The 23,226-nt window shown below is 35.0% G+C and overlaps 2 protein-coding genes across 2 annotated transcripts in view; one reads left to right on the top strand and one right to left on the bottom strand.

The window, feature by feature from the left end:
* LOC134679542 (protein madd-4) overlaps window positions 1–23,226 on the top strand; it is a 425,780-nt gene that overhangs the window by 203,112 nt on the left and 199,442 nt on the right. The window lies entirely within an intron of this gene.
* LOC134679341 (uncharacterized) lies at window positions 2,775–10,225 on the bottom strand. The gene is made up of 3 exons (XM_063538246.1): window positions 10,122–10,225; window positions 5,244–6,522; window positions 2,775–3,065 (listed from the first exon to the last, which is right to left on the bottom strand). The coding sequence occupies exons 1-3, from the start codon at window positions 10,195–10,197 to the stop codon at window positions 2,966–2,968; spliced, it is 1,455 nt and encodes a 484-aa protein (XP_063394316.1). The 5' UTR covers window positions 10,198–10,225; the 3' UTR covers window positions 2,775–2,965.

Raw genomic sequence — 23,226 nt, 5'->3', positions numbered from 1 at the left:
GCGCGGCTTATGGCAAACCCCAAAATTGGGGTCGAACGGATGTATTTTTAGCTACCTGTAGCAAAGCGACGAAATCGCGGAGTGAGCCACGCCTGTTATTAATAATAAATCATTGAATGACTTAAAAAAATGATGTTATGTATAGATAGATAATTTCACTTTTCCTTTTTGACGATACCTATTTTGTATACACGTAATAATAAATTGTTATCCATTTTTTGCTTCAAAAACCTTTTCTTCACAAAACTTTTCCAAGTAACCCAGTTACTGAATAATAAATCAGACCTATGCCGGAATACAAAGTTTTGGGTAAAAAACGTAGTTATTGTGATACCACACTTTGCGTCGTGTGCGGTGTAACTATGATTTGTAGGCTATGCAACTTTGTCAAAGCAAGCCAGCTGTTTATTCCCCACAATACCCTTAATATTTAATCCTTAAATTATTGAGACAAGGTTCCATGTTGACCCACAATCAAACGCCGTATCTGATTTATAGTTTTTTTGGTGATTAATTTAAAATTGTAAGTTATCTCACTTCGTTCCGACCTTTAATTGGAATTTATTGACTAATGTGTTTATAACAAATGTAATTTTTCTTTTTAGATTATCAGTTAATTTATAAGTTAGTTTTGTTAATTAGGAATGAGTGATCGGAGTTATAAATTAGAAATAGAAAGGTATGTTGTCAAATTATTTATTTTATGAAAATTATGAAAATATTTACAACACGTACTTATTTAACCTGTTTCTTTAAACTTCGAGCAACGCCGGCTTCCGACATGTCGGAAGGGAGGAGCCCAAGCGATATCTAACCGTACAGTCGCCATCAGATATAACGGAGCGGCCGAGGTGCTCAAAAATATCTGAACACGGACTCTAACGCCTTGACAATAGAGGCGTGTTCTGATATTTGTGTGCGCCTTAGCCGCTCGGATATATCTGTTGGCGACTGTACAAATCGTTCTGCCATTTATGCGGGGGAAACGTGGACACAGTCGCACTTCTCACTCACTACTTACAACATCCAATATTTAATGACGACACAAATATACAGGGTGATTCATGAGACGTGAGCAGGACTAATCCTGCACACTCAGTAACTGATAATTGATCGATCATCGTCGTATTTAGGTGAAACAACGACACTTTTTCCTGTTTTTAACTTTTTGGTGAGGGCAAATTTAACTCTCTACAATCATGGTTACCCTACAAGACCTAATTAATAAACATAAAACCTCTTTAACCGTAATGACAGCATTTTGATTACGAAGAAAATAAGCTGTCAAACTTGAGTGAGATACGAGTTTTCAAAAGTAACCAGACCGTTATGACAGTGATGACATTCAATTTGACACAGAATATCGGTAGTTTAGTATTCTAATTTTAGGGTGATCATGCATGTCGTAAATAAATTTAATAATTTTTTTTTCAATACTAGTAGAAAATTAACGTTTATCTCACTAATAGTGATACGAAACAGTTGCTTATAATTTACAAAATGCGCAGTGTTAGTCCTGCTCACGTCTCCTGAATCACCCTGTATACAAAATTACATAGGTCAAAGATATCGTACACCTCGATCTCTTTTTATTTACGGATGATTCACAACACACAGCGCTATAGTTGTTATTATGCACATTTGTTCTTGTACAGTCGCCATCAGATATATCTAAGCGGCCGAGGTGCTCAAAATATCTGAGCGTGTTCAGATATTTGTGAACGCCTTGGCCGCTCAGATATATCTGATGGCGACTGTACCTCGGCAGAGGGGGAATAGTGTTATATGTGACGTAACGTATGTTATAGGTATACGTATTATACGTAACGTGTGTTACTTAAATGTGCACGTCAACATTCATGTAATTTCAGCATGCCGTTTTAAAATAATATCGCTGGCCCAATATTACAGGGTTCTATGTATCACTTTTATCGAACTGAAATTTGAACATTGTCATAGTGACATTAAGTCGAATTTCACCTATCTTGAAAATGTAACATAGAACCCTGTAATATTGAGGCCTTTTTGTATGACTCATAATACTATTGACTTATTATCTAAGACAAAATTATGTTCTGTTATTCCTCAAATTTTTTCTCCATTAGTGAATTCAGTCCTAAGAGAATTAACTAAACGTAACAGTCTCAAATAGGTTTATTTTGAAATCCTATTGACCTAAAACTGTCTATCAATTTAAAGTCCAATTCCGATAGATAATTGCTTTCGAAAACTGAAATTGCTTTTGGTTCGAAACTCTAACTTATATTGTGTATTATGTGCAGACACTATGGGCTAGAGGAGACCGGGGTAAGTCCGACCTATGCCGCCGTATGTAGCCTGGTGGCTGAATGGCATAGGCACCTGCCGCGATAGCAGAGGACGGTGGTCCGATTCCAGCCTACCTACCTACCTCTGTTTCAAGCCTTTACGAGTATAAGGCAGAGGGAATATATTTCCCACCTGATTTTGCACTTAATTTCAAAGTAATAGGGTTCAATTTTGCATAATTTCTGGCACCCTTATGCCTTATAAAGGGTTAACTCACCTCTGTCTCCAATACTAGCTTCTGACAGCGACTTTAGAGGCTTTAAAGGAACGCAAAAAAAAGGTTTAATTACTGGATTACAGCACCTAAACTAATTTCAAAATTAATATCGTAAACTCAGGTAACTATAAATAGTCCACAACTATAGTCCAAATACAAGTTCCAGTAAAATATATATAAATAATTTTTAAATTATGTTGAGTATCTTAATATACCAACTAATACTTATAGAAAAAATTAGTATTGCTAAGCTTCGAAATAAATGTAACGAGTACAAATAAAAAGGCTCTAATAATCAACGTTAAAAACTAGACTAACGTTATATAATACGAGTATAGTTACCTGAGTTTACTGTGATTTTTTTTTGCGTTCCACAAATTTTGTCTATGAATACAGTTGATACCCAAAAGGTGATACATCTTATCTTTGCTTATCTTCTATTTTTTGCGGACAGCAGTAAGGAAATGGCTTGCTCATGTTGCCGAACTTGAAGAAACCTAGCTCTGTCGTTGGTTCGCACCTATAAAAGAAAATAGTTCAATTTTAATAATCTCCTCTAATAGCAAAACTTACGTGAGACACTGTCATATTAAATATATTAAACCGGGTCTCTCACATTTATAAATAAATAATCATAAATAAATAAATAAATATTATAGGACATTTTTTACACAAATTGACTAAGCCCCACGGTAAGCTCAAGAAGGCTTGTGTTGTGGGTACTCAGACAACGATATATATAATATTAATATATAAATACTTAAATACAGAAAACAACCATGACTCAGGAACAATATCTGTATCATCATACAAATAAATGCCCTTACCAGGATTCGAACCCGGGACCATCGGCTTCATAAGCAGGGTCACTACCCACTAGGCCAGACCAGTCGTCAAATATTTATAAAGTAGGTTTGTAATAAGTACATCGCATTTAATTACTTTGTGACTCATGTGGACAAATTGCAACTTTCTCAACAGTTTTTTGTAGAATAACGAGAGCCTTTACGAGCTAATGTGCTGAAAAATGCTACAGAAAAAGATCTTGAAATGATATCTCACAACTTTTCTTATAAATATCGTAAACTCAGGTAACTATAGTCCTATAGTACAACTATGTTCCAGTTTTTAACGTTGATTATTAACGAGCGTTTTTGATTTGGTACTCGTTACATTTATTTTGGAACTTAGATATACTAATGCTTTTTCTATAAGTATTAAATATTCAACATAATTTAAAAACATTTATACATACTTTACTGGAGATTGAATTTGGACCAAAGTTGTAGGTTGTGGACTAAAGTTACCTGAGTTTACAGTATAGTACTTGTATATATTGCCATTGCTACTATAATATTATACTAGTAGTAGCGATTTGATGACAAACATAGCAAGTAGTCACCTTTATCAACAATATCGCCGAGTACGGTTGGAATTTGTCAACATAGTTCGTCAGATAAAATAAATATCTTATTAGAATTTACTACTTGGCACGTACTTATTATTTAGTCTACGCGAAGATAGAATTCTAAGAAGTTTCGTTATTTCTCAGATTTTTGCTTTACTTATTGTTTTTTCGAAACGACTTCAATTACAAAGTTTCTCTTTTATTAGCCGATATTATATTTAATATTAGTCATTAGCCAATAAATAGCTCGGACAGATTGTTAAGATTTTAGACAATTTTAGTTTGCAGTACTAGAATCTAAAATATCGATCCTAGAAGAAAAAATGTGAGGACCAAAATTGTAGAGAATCAAATTTACTTCAAGAAAAACCGTTTTTCGAATATACGCAGGAGCCTGATTCAGTCTACTTTTTGAATTTACACTCCCAGTGACCCCCCCCCACCGAGGGACCTACGAAAAAAAAATCCAAGAACTAATTATTCACGGGTAGGGTCGGTTTTTTGGATATAATGACTGAACTAGATGCTTTTGCGATAATTACCATGAAATTCACTTAACTATATTTTGTTAGTGAGTGACTGAATCGGGCAAGCGCGAATAACTGTGGCTTGTATTTTACTAAAATAAATACTAGTTATTTATACTTATCAAGTTGTAAATTGTGTGCGTTATTCTAGTTGCAAAATATTGTATACTTATATACAAAAAATAATTCAGAGACTTGAAATATTATTTTAAACTTATCGAGTCTCGTCGCCCAAAATGTCTACGTGTTCAAGTGTCAAACAATAATTTAAATACAAAATATTCTATGGAGTTGGCAAAGCGCTTTATAGAGGCTTCAGATGACGAGAGGATTGCACAATCTTTCGCTCAGAGGATCAGTATTGCAGAGGAGCAATGCGATCAGCCTTCTGGGCACCTCAGAACTATTTTTGTGTTTAAGTATTAAGTTAGTGATGTAAGTGTTTTATTATATTTTTACCTATATATATTTCGTGAATGAAATATAAAATTACTGTAGAATTTTGTGTTTCTGAACAAGTTCAGTTGGCATTGCAGGCTCGACCGCAGGGAACCGGGAATGCTGCGGTCCCACTACTCGTGTTGGCTTTGCAAATTGGAATTTTTGACCAAATTTATACTCCAAATACTTACCTTTCTACATTTCACTCGGTATTGCGGATTCTTGGTCGTGATTAGTAAATGTGACTCATTTTGAAGCAGAATTTCGGGTTTTAATTTAATTTAGATACTTTGGAAGTTACAATTTTACTAAAGATACTTACGTTACTCTTTCGACATACGTTTCCATTATTTCTATATTTTCAAGGGTTTTTGTTTCTTCTATAATCTTCTGAATTATGCCACTTTCTTTTGAATCTTTTTCTTCACTATTTACTTTAGATATTGACCTCGTTTTCCTATTATTTTGATCTAGTTTAAATACTTTAGATACCCGTTCTAATTTTAATCTCTTTTTCAAAGGTATGTTTATTAGTTTACCACGCTGCGCTATATTTGCTCTGATTTCATTGATTACGTCTTCAGATAAAGGATCAGTTTTCCATGATTTTTCATCTTTGATTTCAGCATTAATAGTTTTTTCGTCATATGTTTTTTCTAATACATTCTGATTTCTTTGAATTTGTGAAGGTTTCGGATGTGGATGGTTTCTATAATAATCATAATAAGCCCAAGGATTTCCTTTATAATTATTGTTGTAGCCTTGAGTAGTGTAGTTGTATGCTGTCAGCAAATACGGATACATGTCACTAGCGGATCGTGGAGGGTAGTTTGCGGGCATAGGCATTGGTTGATACTGATATGTTCGGACGCAAGGTTTACAAGGTAGTGATGGCCCAGGCTTATCATAAACATTTCTCTTTTGGTAATATGCGGGCACGCCTTGCTGATTCATCGGTAAATTAGGATATCCCACGCTACCGTCAATATTAAACAGCGATCCCGTAAAGTAACTGGGATAGGTTCGACCGGGCGAGTAATAGTACGGTTGTGGTCGCGCATACGGATATGGTCTACCTGAATATAGGGCCGAACTTTCAAGTTCAGTTCCTTCTGGCTTCATATCAGCCACCTTTCTATGTCCATTATCAGTTTCATACCAATAAGATGATTTTTGTTGATTACTTTCTATCGATTCCCCTGATACTGCTTCACTTTCCTTGTTATCTTCTTTAGCCTCATCCTCTTTCATATCCTTATACATTTCTTGAGCTACATTATACAGTTCTACAAGAGCTTGCAAGTCACTCTTTTTCACTAAATGCAGTAGTTCTGTAATTTTCAGAATTTCTGCTTCATTTAAAAGTCTGTCATTATCGTTACTGAGATCTGGTAAGATTTTTGACAAACTTAATTCATTTATTTCATTGTTAGTACCGGCCCTGGCTTTTTGGTTGAAAAAACTCACAAACACTTTAGATGGTTGTTCACCAATGTTTACTCTTCTAATTTTACATGTATAGTTTCCGCAGAAAGTGGTAGATGGCCAAGTTGCGTTGAGTTCATGGAGAGTTCCCGTATCTGGATCTTGGCAGACATATTCTGGAAAAAAGTTGGAGAATTATTAGAATTATTAAATCTACTTTCATTAGTTGTAAATTGTAACACTTCGTTTAAGAAGCAGCTTTCTACTGCGCATTTTCTTTTCAAATATAATATAATTATGCTGGAAATTAATTGTTTTCTTTAAAATTGTATCTACACTTTTGTTAAATAAAAATAACTATTGTATCTATTCAGATTCACGAGCTTTTTCAATTTATTTAAGAGAAAAGTGTCCCACAGACCCACATTATGTTTTGTTTTCATTTCGTTACTATTTTTATAAAGACTTCCTACGACGGTAAAGGAATGGACAAAAAGAGCTACATTTTTCTCCTACTGGGATCGAAACCTTCAGGTAATTCATTTCATTCATTGAATAGAAATAACATAAAAATTCCCAAATTTCAGAAAGTGTAGTTTGCAGTCAAAGAGTTTAATTTCCTACCCATTTTGTACTTTGTCAAAGTGACAATAGTATACGGTCTCTAACGACTTTCATATTGATTGTTACTGTGACAAGGTGCGTAATGGGTTAGAAATTAAATTTTTTGACTGTACAATTTAAAATGGCCCATATCACTTATGTCAGTAACTACTCTAACACCGCATACTCGTACAATTCATAGCTAACAGTGATATAATAGTTAGAATGACAGCATAATTCAATTGAATAGACAATGATGTTATAATACAACAAACCCCAAACGAAATGACACTTAATTAGATTAATATCAACTATGAATTATTATCATTGCAATAGTACAGTCGCCGTCAGATATATCCGAGCGGCTGGGGTGCTCAAAAATATCTGAACACGCACTCTAACGCCTTGACAATAGAGGCGTGTTCAGATATTTGTGAGCACCTTGGCCGCTCCGATATATCTGACAGCGATTGTACGAGTATTACCCGCATTTAACTATTCAACAAAATGACTGGATATTTTATTTATTTTTGATGAATATTGCTTTTACTAGTTGTTCGAAAATAGATGTACTATATGGGGCAGTAAACATAGTTGATTGTTAGGGTTCCGTACCCAAAGGGTAAAACGGGACCCTATTACTAAGACTTCGCTGTCCGTCCGTCTGTCCGTCTGTCACCAGGCTGTATCTCACGAACCGTGATAGCTAGACAGTTTAAATTTTCACAGATGATGTATTTCTGTTGCCGCTATAACAACAAATACTAAAAACAGAATAAAATAAAGATTTAAATGGGGCTCCCATACAACAAACGTGATTTTTGACCAAAGTTAAGCAACGTCGGGAGTGGTCAGTACTTGGATGGGTGACCGTTTTTTTTTTGCTTTTTTTTCGTTTTTTTTTGTATTATGGTACGGAACCCTTCGTGCGCGAGTCCGACTCGCACTTGCCCGGTTTTTTATTCTATTATTGATTCTTCGCTGGACTGCAAATAGGGAATCAATAATAAATAAGTGGTAGTGGTAAACATTACTTATTTATACGTGTAGAAATATGGCGATGAGCGTTTGATTCATTATATAATACTCTGTATCTTAGGTATTTAAATAAAAGTAAACAAAATGTACCCTCAAATGGCTCCTTAAGCCTGTTGGGGGTAAAAGAAAACATCAGATAATCAAATAAAGGGGCCCACTGATTAACAGTCCGCCGGACGGTATCGGCCTGTCAGTTAGAATAAAGTTTTGACAGTTCCGAACAACTGACAGGCTGATACCGTCCGGCGGACTGTTAATCAGTAGGCAAGAGTAACAGTAACAGTAAGGGCCCCCCCACATCTAGCGTCTTTCGAGCGTCGGCGTCTACAACTCTATGGCCGCTGTACGACGCAACGTCGACGCAACTGCGCAGCGACGTCATTTTACATAGCGCTGACCAGACGCCGACGCTCGAAAGACGCTAGATGTGGGCTCCCCCTAACAGTAATGTCGGTGTACCTACTCCTAATTCAAATGATCCATTGGCACTATTACGAAATAACAGAAATAAAATGGCACTATTTCGAAATAACAGTGCCATTTTCTGTTTAGTTTCACGTCTTACCGGTGAACAATGCCTGGTAGACTTCCACTATTTGTAAATATAAACACATACACATGCTTAGCAAGAGGCGAGTAGGTATATACGAGTATGATCGTTTAATACTAAACATTTCAAACCTAATTTTGAACACAATTTTAAATCATAATTTTAGCGTCGGTTGGCCATAAAGTTAACAGAATGAATTCGCGATAGATCTTCTAAAATTATTATTTAACATAGTGACATTATGTGCACTATGAAAAATCGAATCAAATTTTTAACATCAGCCTAGGCATATTTTTCCTCAATATAACTTTTTTTTAATAGGTTAGGTAAGTCAAGTGTTAAAATATGGGTGCTCTTATCATACTCGTACCTACACAAAAATATGTCCCATAGCCCTTATGTCAGCGAATTAAGAACTATGAGACATATTTTTGAGTAAGTTGTATGCACACATATTTTTACACTTGACTTAACTAGCGACCCGCCCCGGTTTCGCGCGGGTTAGAAAAAACCTTTACGAATTATACACCTAAACCTTCATCAAGAATTTCTCTATCGATAAGTGAAAACCGCATTGTAATCCGTTAAGTAGCTTTTGAGTTTATCACGAACATACAAACATACTAACAGACAGGCGCAATGGGGGACTTTGATTTATAAGGTGTAGTGATATACGAGTATTATGATAGTGATATAAACATATTTTAACAATGTCATCATATTAAATATATTAAACTCACGTTTATAAAGTATAGAATTACATTATTACTCGACATGTTTCGCTCACGGAAGATTCACGGAAGTTTTTTTATTAAAAATGTTATCATAATAATATTTACTGATATAAAATATAAATATAATCGTAAATTTATTATAATTCTGTATTAAACAAACATACTTAACACATAGTACATAACATCGAAAAAAAATTTTTTTTTAAATTAAACTTAACATTATTTGGAGCCTTTCATATCCCACTGCTGGGCAAACCTCCCCCCAATTTCTCCACAAATCTCTGTCCGTGCTTTGCCTGGCCACTCCTTTAAGAAGGAGTCTAGTTCATAACTCATAAATAAAAAATGCTGCCCAGGTCACCTTCATACGTTATGGTGCCCAGAAGGCAGCGTTACCTTTTTGGATGGCCAGGCTTATCCTCTGGCCGAGGTACCTAAGGTCAATAAGGCGCTGAGAAATTTCCTTGAAAAAGGTTTTCGTGCTAGGCCCCCGACGGCCCAGACTTTTCTATATTTACTCAATTCTCTTTGATATTATTTAGCATGCTAGTAATACGTTTTACTTACTGTGCATAAAATGAATGATGCCATTGATGACATATGAAACCTAATGAATAATCGTCTAATAACAGTATCAATTCGATTTAGGTGACATTAATAATAAAAAGTAATAATGCAGAAATAGTTACTGTAAATTATTGTACATCTTTTAAACTCGTATTTTGGATTTTTTTTGAACCTGCCTATTAGATAGTTTTAGTTTAGTTCTTAGCTTAATTTATTTTTATTTGTAAATAAACAAGACTTGGTCGTTTAAATGTATTACGAGTAGATTAGATTAGATACGCACCTTTTTCCACTCGGACACTCAGCACAGCCGACGCACACAGACATATAATATAAACGCGGGGATACGCGCGCGACATAGCTGCAGAAATGCGGCGGACGAACGGCTCCAGTTACGCCGATGTTTTGGTTTTGCCGACGGCGAGTTGCGGCTCTCAAACTTTAAACAATGCCAATCAGTTAAATTATAGAATCACGGCGCGATTCGGGAAACGAATTAGAGGTGCACTAGATATGAAATAGTAAAGATATGTGACGTTCCACGAAAAAAGATACCTTATGGCGGTTGGCACTTACGCTATTATTAACGCCGCTCCAATATTATTGCAGCCACCATAAGGTACCTTTTTCCGTGGAGCGTCACATATCTTTGCTATTTCATATCTAGTGCATCTCTAATTCATTTCCAGAATCGGGCCGTTAGTAGGCTTAGCACAGGAGCGCCGCGACAGTGTCTCGCCATAATCTCGCATTAATTGGGCTTTATTGATTTATTTATACGGAGATATCAAAATTTGAATGATGTAAATAGAGTTATGGAGACGGACATAAAAACCTTTTTTTTGTGAATAAAATAAATAACTTAATTTATATTGGTAATATGATGCGATAATTTTTTATTTATTTATGTTCTAGGTTTCATATTTGTACCCTAAAACATTCTATAAATTATTTTGGGAACCTTCCATAAAAAAATAACATCTAAAAACTTTTCTCGTAACACGGTCATTTCTTTTCCCAAAACACGACACAAATACTAAAACCATTATTCAATATTTCTCCACCATTACAGAGCCCTAAGCGCTTCAAACTATAACTAAATAAAAACTTGCGTATAGTTACGAAACTTCGAGAACTTAGCGACAAAAGCAAGTTCTGAGTGCTTCACGCGAATCTTCGCCCATTCGAGTTTTGCTAACAATGCCGTGCTTAAAATATGACCAGAATATTCGGTGTTTTTGTATACTGTTTTGTGTAAAGTTTAAACGTAGGTATTTAACGTGTGAAACAACTTTTAGTGTCTATTATTTATGTTTAAGGAAACATGGAAAAATTCACCACCTTTAATATAAAAAAAATAGTATTGCTCACAGACGTTTCTGGTTGAAAAAAATGTTTTATTAATTTTACAGATTACTAAATTATAAAAAAAACACAGACCTTAGTAATAATAACATACATAATTATACTTAATAAAATATCTTTGTAAAAAAATTGTTACTTCTAATTTTTATCTTATTTTATTTATTTTCGCTCGCTTTTATAATTTTATTGACTTTCCTCTAGTCAGTTGTAGGTACTCAGTGCTATATTTTTTTGTCTACCGTTCTTCATCAATTCTTATCTACTCAAATAGTTAACTGCAAAGTCCTAAAGCCTTTAAATTAAAGGACTTCCTTAAAAAGGAAAACAAACTTAAACTCAAAGTTAATTAATTATGATTAGTGGTTATTATTTAGTTTAAACACTTAAAGGGAAGTGTTTTCTTTAAAGGAGTCCTTTTTTTTACACAAATAAACTATTCTATTCTAAGGAATAAGTTCGCCTTAGTACTTCCTATCCTATGCCATAAATTTGTGTTTTGTGTTTTGTATAATAAAGTGTTTATACATACACAAATACCCCAAAGTTTGAGCACCACAGATTACCTACTGGCGATTAGACGTGTCATTATGCAGTGACTGTGTAATCGTGCATAACTGTCGTGTATCATCTATCGATGATGTATTGTGCGTGCGAGTATTCACTCATTGTACATTACACAAACAAAAACATGGAGATGGAAATTTTTTGGATGATTGATAACGCAATCTAGTACTTTGTTTTTATTGGAATTTTACACGTTTTAATCAAGAGCAATGCCATGAAATAAAAAAATCACTAAAAAACTAGACCGTATTTTGCAAAGGCTGACTTAAAAAAACTTTAATATTTGGCTCGATAGATGAAACATGGTTAATTTTACTAAAAAACTACTGTTATTGAAGAGCTGGCGGCTACCTCGCACAACGTATCAGTATTGCGATACAGCGGGGAAATGCCGCCAGCATCCTTGGTACAATGCCTCAGGGGCCTATTTTAGATTTAAGCTAGTTATTAATTTCGTTTAGTTGTACCACTGTATATATATATTGTATGTAAATAAATGATTTATAACTGTTATTGTATATAGCCGGGAGATCTAACGAGCAAAATTTTAAACATAAGTCAATTTTCAACCCAAAATAAGCTTATGGCATTTCAAAATTTTTTATTAAACTTTGAAGTGACAAATGCGGATGGAAATGACAATCCATGGCTTGACAAATTTCAGTGTTTTCTGAAAAAAATAAGGCCTCCTTAACCGACATTCAAAAACTACATACAGTCAGCAGCAGAAATTGCTAAGCGGGTGAGGTGTTCAAAATTACCTTGACACGCTCTTATTCTCCTCACAATTAAAGACGCGTCAAGATCATTTTGAACACCTAACCCGCTTAGCAACTTCTGCTGCTGACTGTACCTAAAAATAAAACACAGTATATAACCATTAAATTAATTCAAAGATTAAAAAAACATGGACAGGATAAGAATTATTTAAAAAAACCGAGCTCTTCAAAATCTCATTATTTCAAGAAATTGATTCCTTTTTCAAACCCGTTAAAGCGCTCACATATAATTTCCCATTTTGAATGCTCATTACAAGCGAATATTATTAGGTGTGAAATTTAATATAAAACATGAGCCCTCGTAACATTACCGTATTTCTTAACTAACTCGTTAATTATATTGCAAAAAGGACTTTAAAATGTGCGCAATAGAGTTGAATTCACAGTAAATAAATTAAAGATTTACGAGGTTGTTAAAGCGAGCGGTAAAGCGGAATGTTCCTTTACACGCAGAAGCAAAAGAAGTAAAAGGAACGGACCTTAATTCACTAACAGCGGGCGGTAGGAGTGTAAACGGCTAGTGGTCCGATTCAGTTTATGTTTTGGACAAGAGCAATTTAATTTTTTTGTAGTTTGTTTTGGTTTAAAATAACTTTTAATGATACGTGATGGGTTTTATGTGATTATTGTGTTAGTGAGACATGAATCCTGTTATAGTATTTTTCAAACTCGATGGGATGACAGGTGTCATCTCCATATAATTTATAACCCAAAAATGCCAAATCTGGCAAAATTGTGTTAAAATGACAGCTGTCATCCTACCCATCGAGTTAGAAAAATACTATAATAATTATTCTGCCCTAACTTTAGAATATCAGCCTGATTCTAACTTTACGATACCACAAAATTTTGTTAAAGATACGACATAGATCGGATATAATTATCAGTGTCAAAAGTTATGTTTCTTCAAAACAAATGTTACTTTTGTTTGACACTGACATATTCGATCAATATTGTATCTTTAGCAAAATTTTGAAGTATCTTAAAGTTCGAATCAGGCCGTATGGCAAATTCAGTGTAAACAGAATTCCTTCGTGAAAAGAGCATACTTCTGTCTTAAAGACCACACTTACAACCTCTCAGAAGACGTTAATTGCTTACCATTAGGCGATTGGTTTGCTCGTTTGCCTCCTATATCATAAAAAAACTTAATTTTGTCCAGAACCGCAGTGGAACCAACACCACAGTGCGGCGCTCCGTCGCAGCGGGGGCTCGCACCCTCGAGTGTGGACAAAATGGATCGCCGGTTATCTACACGCGTAATTGCTGCGTTTACAAATTACCGCCCGGGCGTTTTTTGTTGGAAGTGATCCTTCTTTCTACTCTGTAAGATGTTAAGTGTTTTGAATTTATTGTTATTATAATAGTACATAAAGGGTGTATAAATAATTAAATGGAATATTTCTCTTATTTTTGATAAATGTAATTAAAAATTTAAACCACAATAATTACATACAACCTTAACATGGTATACCTACATCTAAACCTTCCTCTAAGATCACTCTATTGATAAAAAAGTTAAAACCGCATGAAAATCCGTTCATTTTTGAGTATATCATGAACATACATACCTACAGACAGACGCGGCGGGGGACTTTGTATTATAAGGTGTATATCTATTAACCGTATTGACTCACAATTGAATTGCAAAATGCGAGAAACCTAGATATTTCACTGTTAGCCCAATTTATTTTCCTTTATGTATATTTCTTATCAATAGCATTGTATTCCAATTGAAATGAATATGAATGGATTGAATGTACATACATACATATAATCACGTCACGCATATTTCCTGGAGGCATAGACAGAGACCACGGATTTCCACTTGCTACGATCCTGGCATACCTCTTTCGCTTACTTCACTTTCATAACAATCCTCATGCACACTCGCCGTTAATGTACTATGCTTATATAAATAAATATTAAATATAAATAAATATTATAGAACATTTTACACAAATTGACTAAGCCCCACGGTAAGCTCAAGAAGGCTTGTGTTGTGGGTACTCAGACAACGATATATATAATATATAAATACTTAAATACATAGAAAACAACCATGACTCAGGAACAAATATCTGTATCATAATACAAATAAATGCCCTTACCAGGATTCGAACCCGGGACCATCGGCTTCATAGGCAGGGTCACTACCCACTAGGCCAGACCGGTCGTCGTATTTACCAATAAAGTCTGTTTCTGAAATTTAAATATAAATTAAAATGTAAATAGATAGTTCTTTGTGAGAATTGCTTAATCCAGTGGTTGATTTCGATCTGACTATAAATTATTGGCTATCTTCACCTAAGGAATTTACATTTAAAATGTTGTAACTATCTTAGAATTTCTTTTGTGATTTTTGGTTTTTGTATAGGGTTTACTCGGGTAATTCCGAATGTCGAAAACTGTCGGATAATTCCGAAATGAGACTTTTATTATCATGGAATTAAGGGTGATTTTCATCTGAATTTCGGAATTATCCGACATTCGGTATTACCCGAATACACCTTAGGTACTTAGTTACAAGTAACGTTGTCAAAAACATTGTAGTTTTGAACTATGTATTGTGAAAGTTCTGAATATCATTAAAATCGGGTGTATTTTTGAGGTTTTGCAATAAAACGCTTCTTAAAAAATATATGGACCTACTAATCAGCATTAACATAAATTAATAAACTTTTTCTTCTCTTACAGGTAAGTGTCTACTGACGTGCTGAAAAATAAATTAAGTACCTAGGTACCTACAATCCAAAAGACCAGTAAGTATTTAGCAATTAAAAGAAAGCATTAATTTTGCTACCCGCGGCTTAGTAGATTAAATCCATAAAATGTACATATTAAAATGACACAGCTTAATTAAACGATCGCAAATAATTATTTGTAGAATATATTCACGGTGGCCATCAAAAAATGAATGCATTCCCATTGCCAGGGAGGTTTTGCGATTATACTGAGCAACTTTCACTATGGGACCAACCCCGAATCTCGAAAAAAAGTTTGGCTGTTTAATACAATACATTTTGGCCGGATCACTTTCTATGGGAGGGTAAATTTCTATTGGTTTGTTGGTATAGTCGCGGTCGTCGCGGACGGTCTAGAACGCAAAATGACTAGTGTAATATTTTGCCTATATCGCGAACGGTCTAGAACGCAAAATGATCACTTTTTAGGGTTCCGTACCCAAAGGGTAAAACGGGACCCTATTACTAAGACTTCGCTGTCCGTCCGTCCGTCCGTCTGTCACCAGGCTGTATCTCACGAACCGTGATAGCTAGACAGGTGAAATTTTCACAGATGATGTATTTCTGTTGCCGCTATAACAACAAATACTAAAAACAGAATAAAATAAAGATTAAAATGGGGCTCCCATACAACAAACGTGATTTTTGACCAAAGTTAAGCAACGTCGGGAGTGGTCAGTACTTGGATGGGTGACCGTTTCTTTTTTGCTTTTTTGTTTGTTTTTTTTTTGCATTATGGTACGGAACCCTTCGTGCGCGAGTCCGACTCGCACTTGCCCGGTTTTTTTATATCACACATGTAGTTTAGGTTCGTTAGTTACATATCTTCAAATGGCCGAAGAGCAAACCGCACAGAATAGGAGATCCGCGGCAGCGGGGCTTCGTCGACATCGCTAACGTAAAGATAAAACGACGGAAAATGATGTAGGCATTTTGCGTTCTGGACCGTTCGTGATGTAGACGAAGTGCGAAATAGGCAGAATGTTGAGTAAACAGTCACAAGCGCAAATATAAACATAAACTCAAGTCTAAAATATATCCTTCGTGAGAACGTTTCAATCCACTATCCTAATACTTTAACGCAACATTTTCATACAAACGCCACAGCACATAAGCTGTTTTTCTCCTAGAAGTTACAGAGTTTAATCACTTTAATCAAATGAAACAATAAATTATCGGCTATCTTCACCTACGGGCAGCGTCAGCAAAATGGCGGCACATTCATGCTGGCTGTGTTTCGAAATTGCTGGTTTCGCGTTTTTGTTTTTATTTACTTGTGTTTTTGCGCTTGATGTGTTAGTTAATGTTGGAGACGAATTGTATTTATTTGAACTCTCGCTTGATCTTTTTGGTGTTATGCAGCAAGTAGATTCACATTTGTTATTTAAAAAAATAGGACAACACCAGAACTTTTGGACAAACAAGCTAAATCGTTAGCTAGTGGGTATAGTGACCCTGCCTATCAAGCCGGTGGTCCCGGGTTCGTTCGAATCCTGGTAAGGGCATTTATTTGTATGATGATACAGATATTTGTTCCTGAGTCATGGTTGTTTTCTATGTATTAAGGTATTTATATATTATATTATGTATCGTTGTCTGAGTACATACACAAGCTGTCTTGAGCTTATCGTGGGGCTCAGTCAATTTGTGTAAAAATGTTCTGTAATATTTATTTATGTATTAATAAAAAAAAAATTAATTATTTTTTATTATGATGTGTGAACATTTACAAATAATAGGTATGAATCAAATACTTTTAGTACAAAATAGGGCCGAAATATCCATAAAAAATATATTGCTAGCTGCAGCTGAGGTCCGTCTTGCATAGGTATTAGCGTTTTTGAAGTATCTAGAGAAAAGCTTGCCGATGAATTCATTCTTCAGCGGGACTGCCTTAGAACCTACTTTCACTTTATTAAAAAAATTACCCTTCCGCTGCTGACGTTCCTCGCGATGCTATCAGCCCGTGCAGCGCCGGGTTATCTAGAACCCGGCGCGGGCCGTGGCAGCCGACGGGTTGAAACACTTTTTTTACGGTGTTAGATCCGTTTGGTTTAGAACTACGTGTTTTATTAACCTTTTCGCTGCTTTAATTGTAGGTACAAGTTTAATTAGTGGTTCTAAACATTTCAGTAATATCCACTAGACAATAATTGTTCTTCTACTCAAAAATATTTAATCATTAAAAAAACTTTGTTCCTGTTTTTCTATCGACTGGTTGCCAAATTATTTCATAATGGATTGGTTGGTTGATTATTTACTGCAAATAGGCACATCACTAAAAGCCAGCCAAGAATCCTACGCAATTATTCAGCCATACTTAACTATTATTACCTCAGTATTAAAAAAGCTTCAAAGGCACTAATCAATATTTCACGGAAATATAACAAATCCTTAGCCAATTCTCTAAAATAGTGGCGAACTTAGCGTTCCGTGCTCACATGCCAAATGTACTTTACACACGCGAACCAGCATTTTAGGGCATCGCTTAACCCTTATAACACAAAAACAGTCGAAAACAAACTCTATTTCCTTTTAATAAAGAGATGATGAATGTATTTGTAATGTGGTATAAGTGCATGCCAATTTGTTTGAGCGGTTCCGTAGATATGATGTTTTGTTTCGCCAAAGCGGTTGGTTGCGTGCTCAAAGTTCAATGGGAGTGTGAAAATTAGGCCGAAAGTAGGCCTTATCTTTATTAGGCATAATTACTTGCTTGTTGTCTTTTCTCAGTCTAGAATTAGAACAACATTTGCTATAAATAAATGTTATGGTTATGCAATAAAGAGGATTTATATTGTATTGTCTTATTATCAAAAAGACAAGCCTCTAAATATGGGCTCCGTCAACAATTTTGTAGGTTAAGTATTAAGCATATATAAATACTAATAGCACCACAAAAAATAAGGGTTATGACACATGAATTTTTCACACGAAAACTTTGATTATTTTAACAAAAAAAAATTAGAAGATTTTTTAATAAAATGTTGATTCACACATGGGTATAATAATTTGATCGAAAGTAATTAATGACATTAACTGGCCCGCATACAATTTTACTAAGATGGATATTACGGGCCAATAATTTAAGCATCAATTAAGAATACATGAATGATATTGTCATTTCTTCGTTCTTTCACTGGTTTAATTCTTACTGATAGTGTGTGGTCCGCATAAAAGACTTGCAGAGAGGTATTTTTGGATACGCTAAGTACCTCATGTAAACTGATGATGTGGAAATTTTTTGAATATTTTGATTTGCGAGTATAGTACATTTCGATGCTAGTGCGGAAGGTATGTCATTACTTCACGAGTACCGAGATATCTTGCCACGAGCCGCAGGCGAGTGGCAAGACTCGGGACGAGTGAAGAATGACATTTCCGCACGTGTATCGAACGACGTTTTTTAATACAGTTGCGAAAAAATAAGAAAAACATTGTTAATCGTACACTAAACAAAAGTGGTAACAGTGACAGCTCGGTTAGACGTCGTCTTTAAGTATATTATATCTATGGGCGTTTGGCAGCTATTCCGTTCTATTCAGTCAACTTATTAAGAACGGAATTTTCAATATTGAATACTAAAAAATAAACGTGTTATAATGATTAAGAGGTAAGTAATTAAATATGAAATATGTAATATTTTTCGTAATCTTACATTAACGGTAGGTTTTTATGCTGATTACGACGTTTAAAGGAAACTAATATTAACACTCATCAATAAGTAGTCGTGAATTGGAACAAGTATAAATTTAAAAAAATTGGAAAAGTAAAAAGCACTAGTTCGAGATAACCAACTTTCCGCACGCTAAACAGCTACGTAAAGTAGCACTTTTTGAGCAACTGTATTAAAAAATATTTAACCTCACGTAAATAAACTCATTAACACGCTTTTTAACACTCCACCAGAAGCCTTAAAAATCGTTACAATGTAAGAAATGTTGTTTAACTTTGAGTTATGTTTGTTATTTAGAATGTAACCTCATTTAACTTTATTTTGGTTTCTTTCAGAATTGTATCGTATTGTTAAAGAATACTCAATTTAAAGAAGCACTTAACAGTATATCCTAATAAAATTATAGTAAAATGAATATTGGGTCCCGGAGAATACGTTACGACTTTGTATATCATTATCTACCAGGCTCCAATTTCACCACGGCTACAATTGTCAGTGACATATGTAGAGCGACAATTGTCAAGCGACAGGTGATATATTACAATTTTATAAAATATTTTCTATAGAAATACAAACATGACATGCATTTTGCTACAATTGTATGTATTACAATTATTATGTTGTGAAACCAGAATTATTGTTTCTAGTCGATATATTTGTAGAATTGTTGTTTTTTTAAATAATTCAATGATGGTGGTAAACAGGAATACGGCCCATCCGATGGTAAGCGGTAACCGTAGCCCATGGATGCCTGTGACGTCAGCAACAGTGATGTTTTACTATTGTCGCACCTGTCACCCTGGTGAAATTGGGGCCTGATATCATACCTCATAGATTCTAGAAGATATGATATGATACGTACTCGTAAGTATGTATGTGGTTAATTCATTGAATTTAAAAGAACCTTCAGTGGTAATAACCATTAAAGATCCTTAACCCCATTTAGCAATAAATAAAAATTAAAATATCTGCCATAAAAAGAAGCTCATTTTAGTCATTTTAATAACTTAACTCGAGCTAAAGTGACTTTTACAACTTGAAGTTAATTAAGTAATGGTCCGGTTGAACGAAGCCCATAATTAGTGTTTAAAATGCGGGTTTATTGTTGGCCTATTCAGGGCTTGGAACAGTTTTAGTAAAATGGGATTTTTAAGACCCAGAACACGTACCTTCTGTGCTTTCTTTAGCTAATGGTCTGACCACAGGGTCAAGTTAATTTTAGAAATTGGACTACAGAGTGTAGTTTCCATTATTTTCCTTATTTTTTCCTAATGCTTCATCTGCAATAAGGACCTTTTCATCACAATTTCTATAGGAATATCAGATGGAAACGTCCATAAGGCACTTGAAGCGTCAGGACCGCTCTGTGATGGAAAGCCACATTTACTTATCGCTTTTCTGGAAGGAAACTACGCGAGGAAACCGAACTAAATAGTCCCATTTAGGCCTAGTTTTCCTTAAGGTTAGAGATGGCACTTAAGTAAAATCTGGTGCCTATGTAAATTTTTGTTGATTATGTCGCCGAGGGGACTCCGGACTCCGTAAGTGACAAAAATGCATAAAGGTTAGAAGAGGATGATGAAAATCATTTCAGGCCTAATTATGTCTAGATTATATTATAATTTATACATATATTGAAAAATAACAGTCTAAAATAAATTACGAACACACTTAGTGACACGCAAAGTACACAGAAACTCTAAGTTATCATTGTTATCAAGTTTAATTGTCAAGGCCCCGACGAGTTTGGAACTTACATACAAGCAATTAAAAAGTTCCGCCAATCAAAATCATGTTAAGTTGGTAAGTTGACAGTTATGGCAAGTATAATTACGTTTAAGTTGAACTACTTACTTCATTGTTTTTACACTAAACACTTAATTACTTTACAGGAATAAAAGTGTATGTTTGTAGGTACCTATGTCTGAAATGTCGCATTTTTTGTCTACGTATTTATATGTCACCCTGTGTAAATAATTAAATTAAGGAAATCTAAGTGAAAATTAGTATAAGTAGTCGATTCGTCTAGAAATTTCCGAGAAAAAAGTGATTTCTTCGATACCTGGCTTCCTTTTCTTTTCAAAAAACCTTCCGCTTAATACATTCATTGCCACTATAAGTGCTACGGGTTACGCTCGCAGCGCGTAGCCACGTTTTCGCCGTATGAAGCACGTAGTCGCTACGAACAGTGTAGGTACCCGTCTTTCGGGTTCTTGGCCCTGAATGTGTTAAAATATAAGAGAGATCACCTAAGATCTGCTTTCTAGCTCTATTCAAAATTTCACCTTTGCCATATATGTGTCTCAAACTAAAACTTCATTCCGCAGCGACTTTTCTTATAAAAGTCCGTGTGAAATCAAGTGTTAGTAAATAAATAATAAGGGAAAAAGGTAAATAAAAGAACGCACATTTTTAATCCAAGCCCGTGCCCGCACTAAATCTCAATGAGCGTAATCGGGTCATCTATTTTAATTAGTGCAGTTCAATTTGATATATGTATATAGACATAGAAAGAGATAGATGGGTCCATTTTTATTTTGCTGTATCGTTTTTTTTCATTTTGTCAGCCTTTTATGAAATTTAATGGATAAATAAGGGGCCCGATTCGGATTTTGAAATAGACATCTATTAGACATCTTTTAAACATCACCAAGATACGATAACGATATGTTTAAAATCTAACCTGTCAAATTTGACATTTGCGCGATTCTGGAGATACTCTTGAACGATTTCTCTTTTCGATATGACTTAGAGATCCAATTCACATCTAATAGATATCTTACTCTATCTAACGTAAAAGTGACATTGGTTGCCTTAATTGCGCTGCAAAAGAGAACTAGTTGATATCTAAACTATAACGTATCTAGAATGGATCTAGTACGTGTCGTCTCTTGTGAATATCTTGAAGTTCGAATACGGCAGAAGCCCTCTTGCGAGTGAAAGGAGGCCTATCCCCAGCAGTGGAACAGGCTGTGGCAGTGGAATATTGGTATAGGCTGAATTATTATTATTATTTGTATCTCCGTTACAAACTCTCGGGTTTTTAAGCCCGGTCATTTATAAGGCGTGCGTGGGGATATGGATCCAACACGTAGAGCCCGTTTGGAGAGCTTTGATATCATGTAGAACGCCTGCTGGAACCATTCACAGGTACATAAATTATTATGATTATTAATGGATAGATAAAATTCCCAAATCTGTACAACATACAAGCGCAATTTCACCGTAGGTATGTCCTACAAAATCTTCCATTGAGTTACGAATACGTATGGAATCTTAACTTAACGGAAATTTACATGCGTTTTTCTTGTCTCAAATTGTGATTTGTAATATAATGTTTTATTTTTATACTTTGACTTCGAAAAAAATCTTTTAACATATGACGACTCCATGGATTCAAGAACGACGTTAAGCACCCAAAATTTCCAAATCTAGTGATTACGTGTTTATTCAGATCAATCAAAATCTGACAGTTAATAAAATCGTCCAAAAACAGTTTAAAAAGGCATAAAATGGTTCAAATATAATTCTGATGTCTGTGAGTATTCGAATTGGCCTGATACCTAGTAATATTATTAGTAGGTATGCCCTGTCTGTAACATTTTAGGTCTACCCCATACTCGTTATTCTAGTCGATTTAATTGGTAGATCGTCGAAGAGATATCGGCTCTCGCTTCCATACATTTAACCAATAACCATATACATTTGTATGTATGTATGTTCGATAATTTATGCGCGTGTCGTTTGTTTTGAGATACATTTGTGTGTAAATTGTGATATTGCTCGTATGCACACAGTTTGAATCCTGTTTTGATGAGGTTTTGGAGTTTGAAATAGTATTCGCGATTACAGAGGACGCTGGTCCGATTCATAACATTTATAATAATATAATATAATAATTCAGCCTATATACGTCCCACTGCTGGGCACAGGCCTCCTCTCGAGCGCGAGAGGGCTTGGGCTATAGTCCCCAAGCTAGCCCAATGCGGATTGGGGACTTCACATACACCTTTGAATTTCTTCGCAGATGTATGCAGGTTTCCTCACGATATTTTCCTTCACCGAAAAGCGACTGGTGAATATCAAATGATATTTCGTACATAAGTTCCGAAAAACTCATTGGTACAAGCCGGGGTTTCGCACGGGGGAGTCGCACGCTCTTACCGCTAGGCCAGCGCTCGTATAACATTTATTTCGGTTTAAACTAGTGTTATTCTGAAGCTACCTTGTTCCGATTCTGAATCCGTGGGTACTACATAC

The sequence above is a fragment of the Cydia fagiglandana genome, chromosome 2, assembly GCF_963556715.1.
Source record: "Cydia fagiglandana chromosome 2, ilCydFagi1.1, whole genome shotgun sequence".
Classification (NCBI taxonomy): Eukaryota; Metazoa; Arthropoda; class Insecta; order Lepidoptera; family Tortricidae; genus Cydia; species Cydia fagiglandana.
The sequence above is the reverse complement of the archived record's forward strand: the minus strand, read 5'-3'. Positions and strand labels throughout refer to the sequence as shown.

What these genes read in the sequence shown, in the direction of transcription:
- LOC134679341 (XM_063538246.1), bottom strand. Translation starts at nt 10,197, where the DNA reads ATGTCGCGCGCGTATCCCCGCGTTTATATTATATGTCTGTGTGCGTCG. An exon ending in GAGTGTCCGAGTGGAAAAAG is followed by an intron (nt 6,523 to 10,121) that starts GTGCGTATCTAA and finishes ACTTTTTTCCAG; the next exon opens with AATATGTCTGCCAAGATCCA. An exon ending in ACGTATGTCGAAAGAGTAAC is followed by an intron (nt 3,066 to 5,243) that starts GTAAGTATCTTT and finishes TTTCTTTTATAG; the next exon opens with GTGCGAACCAACGACAGAGC.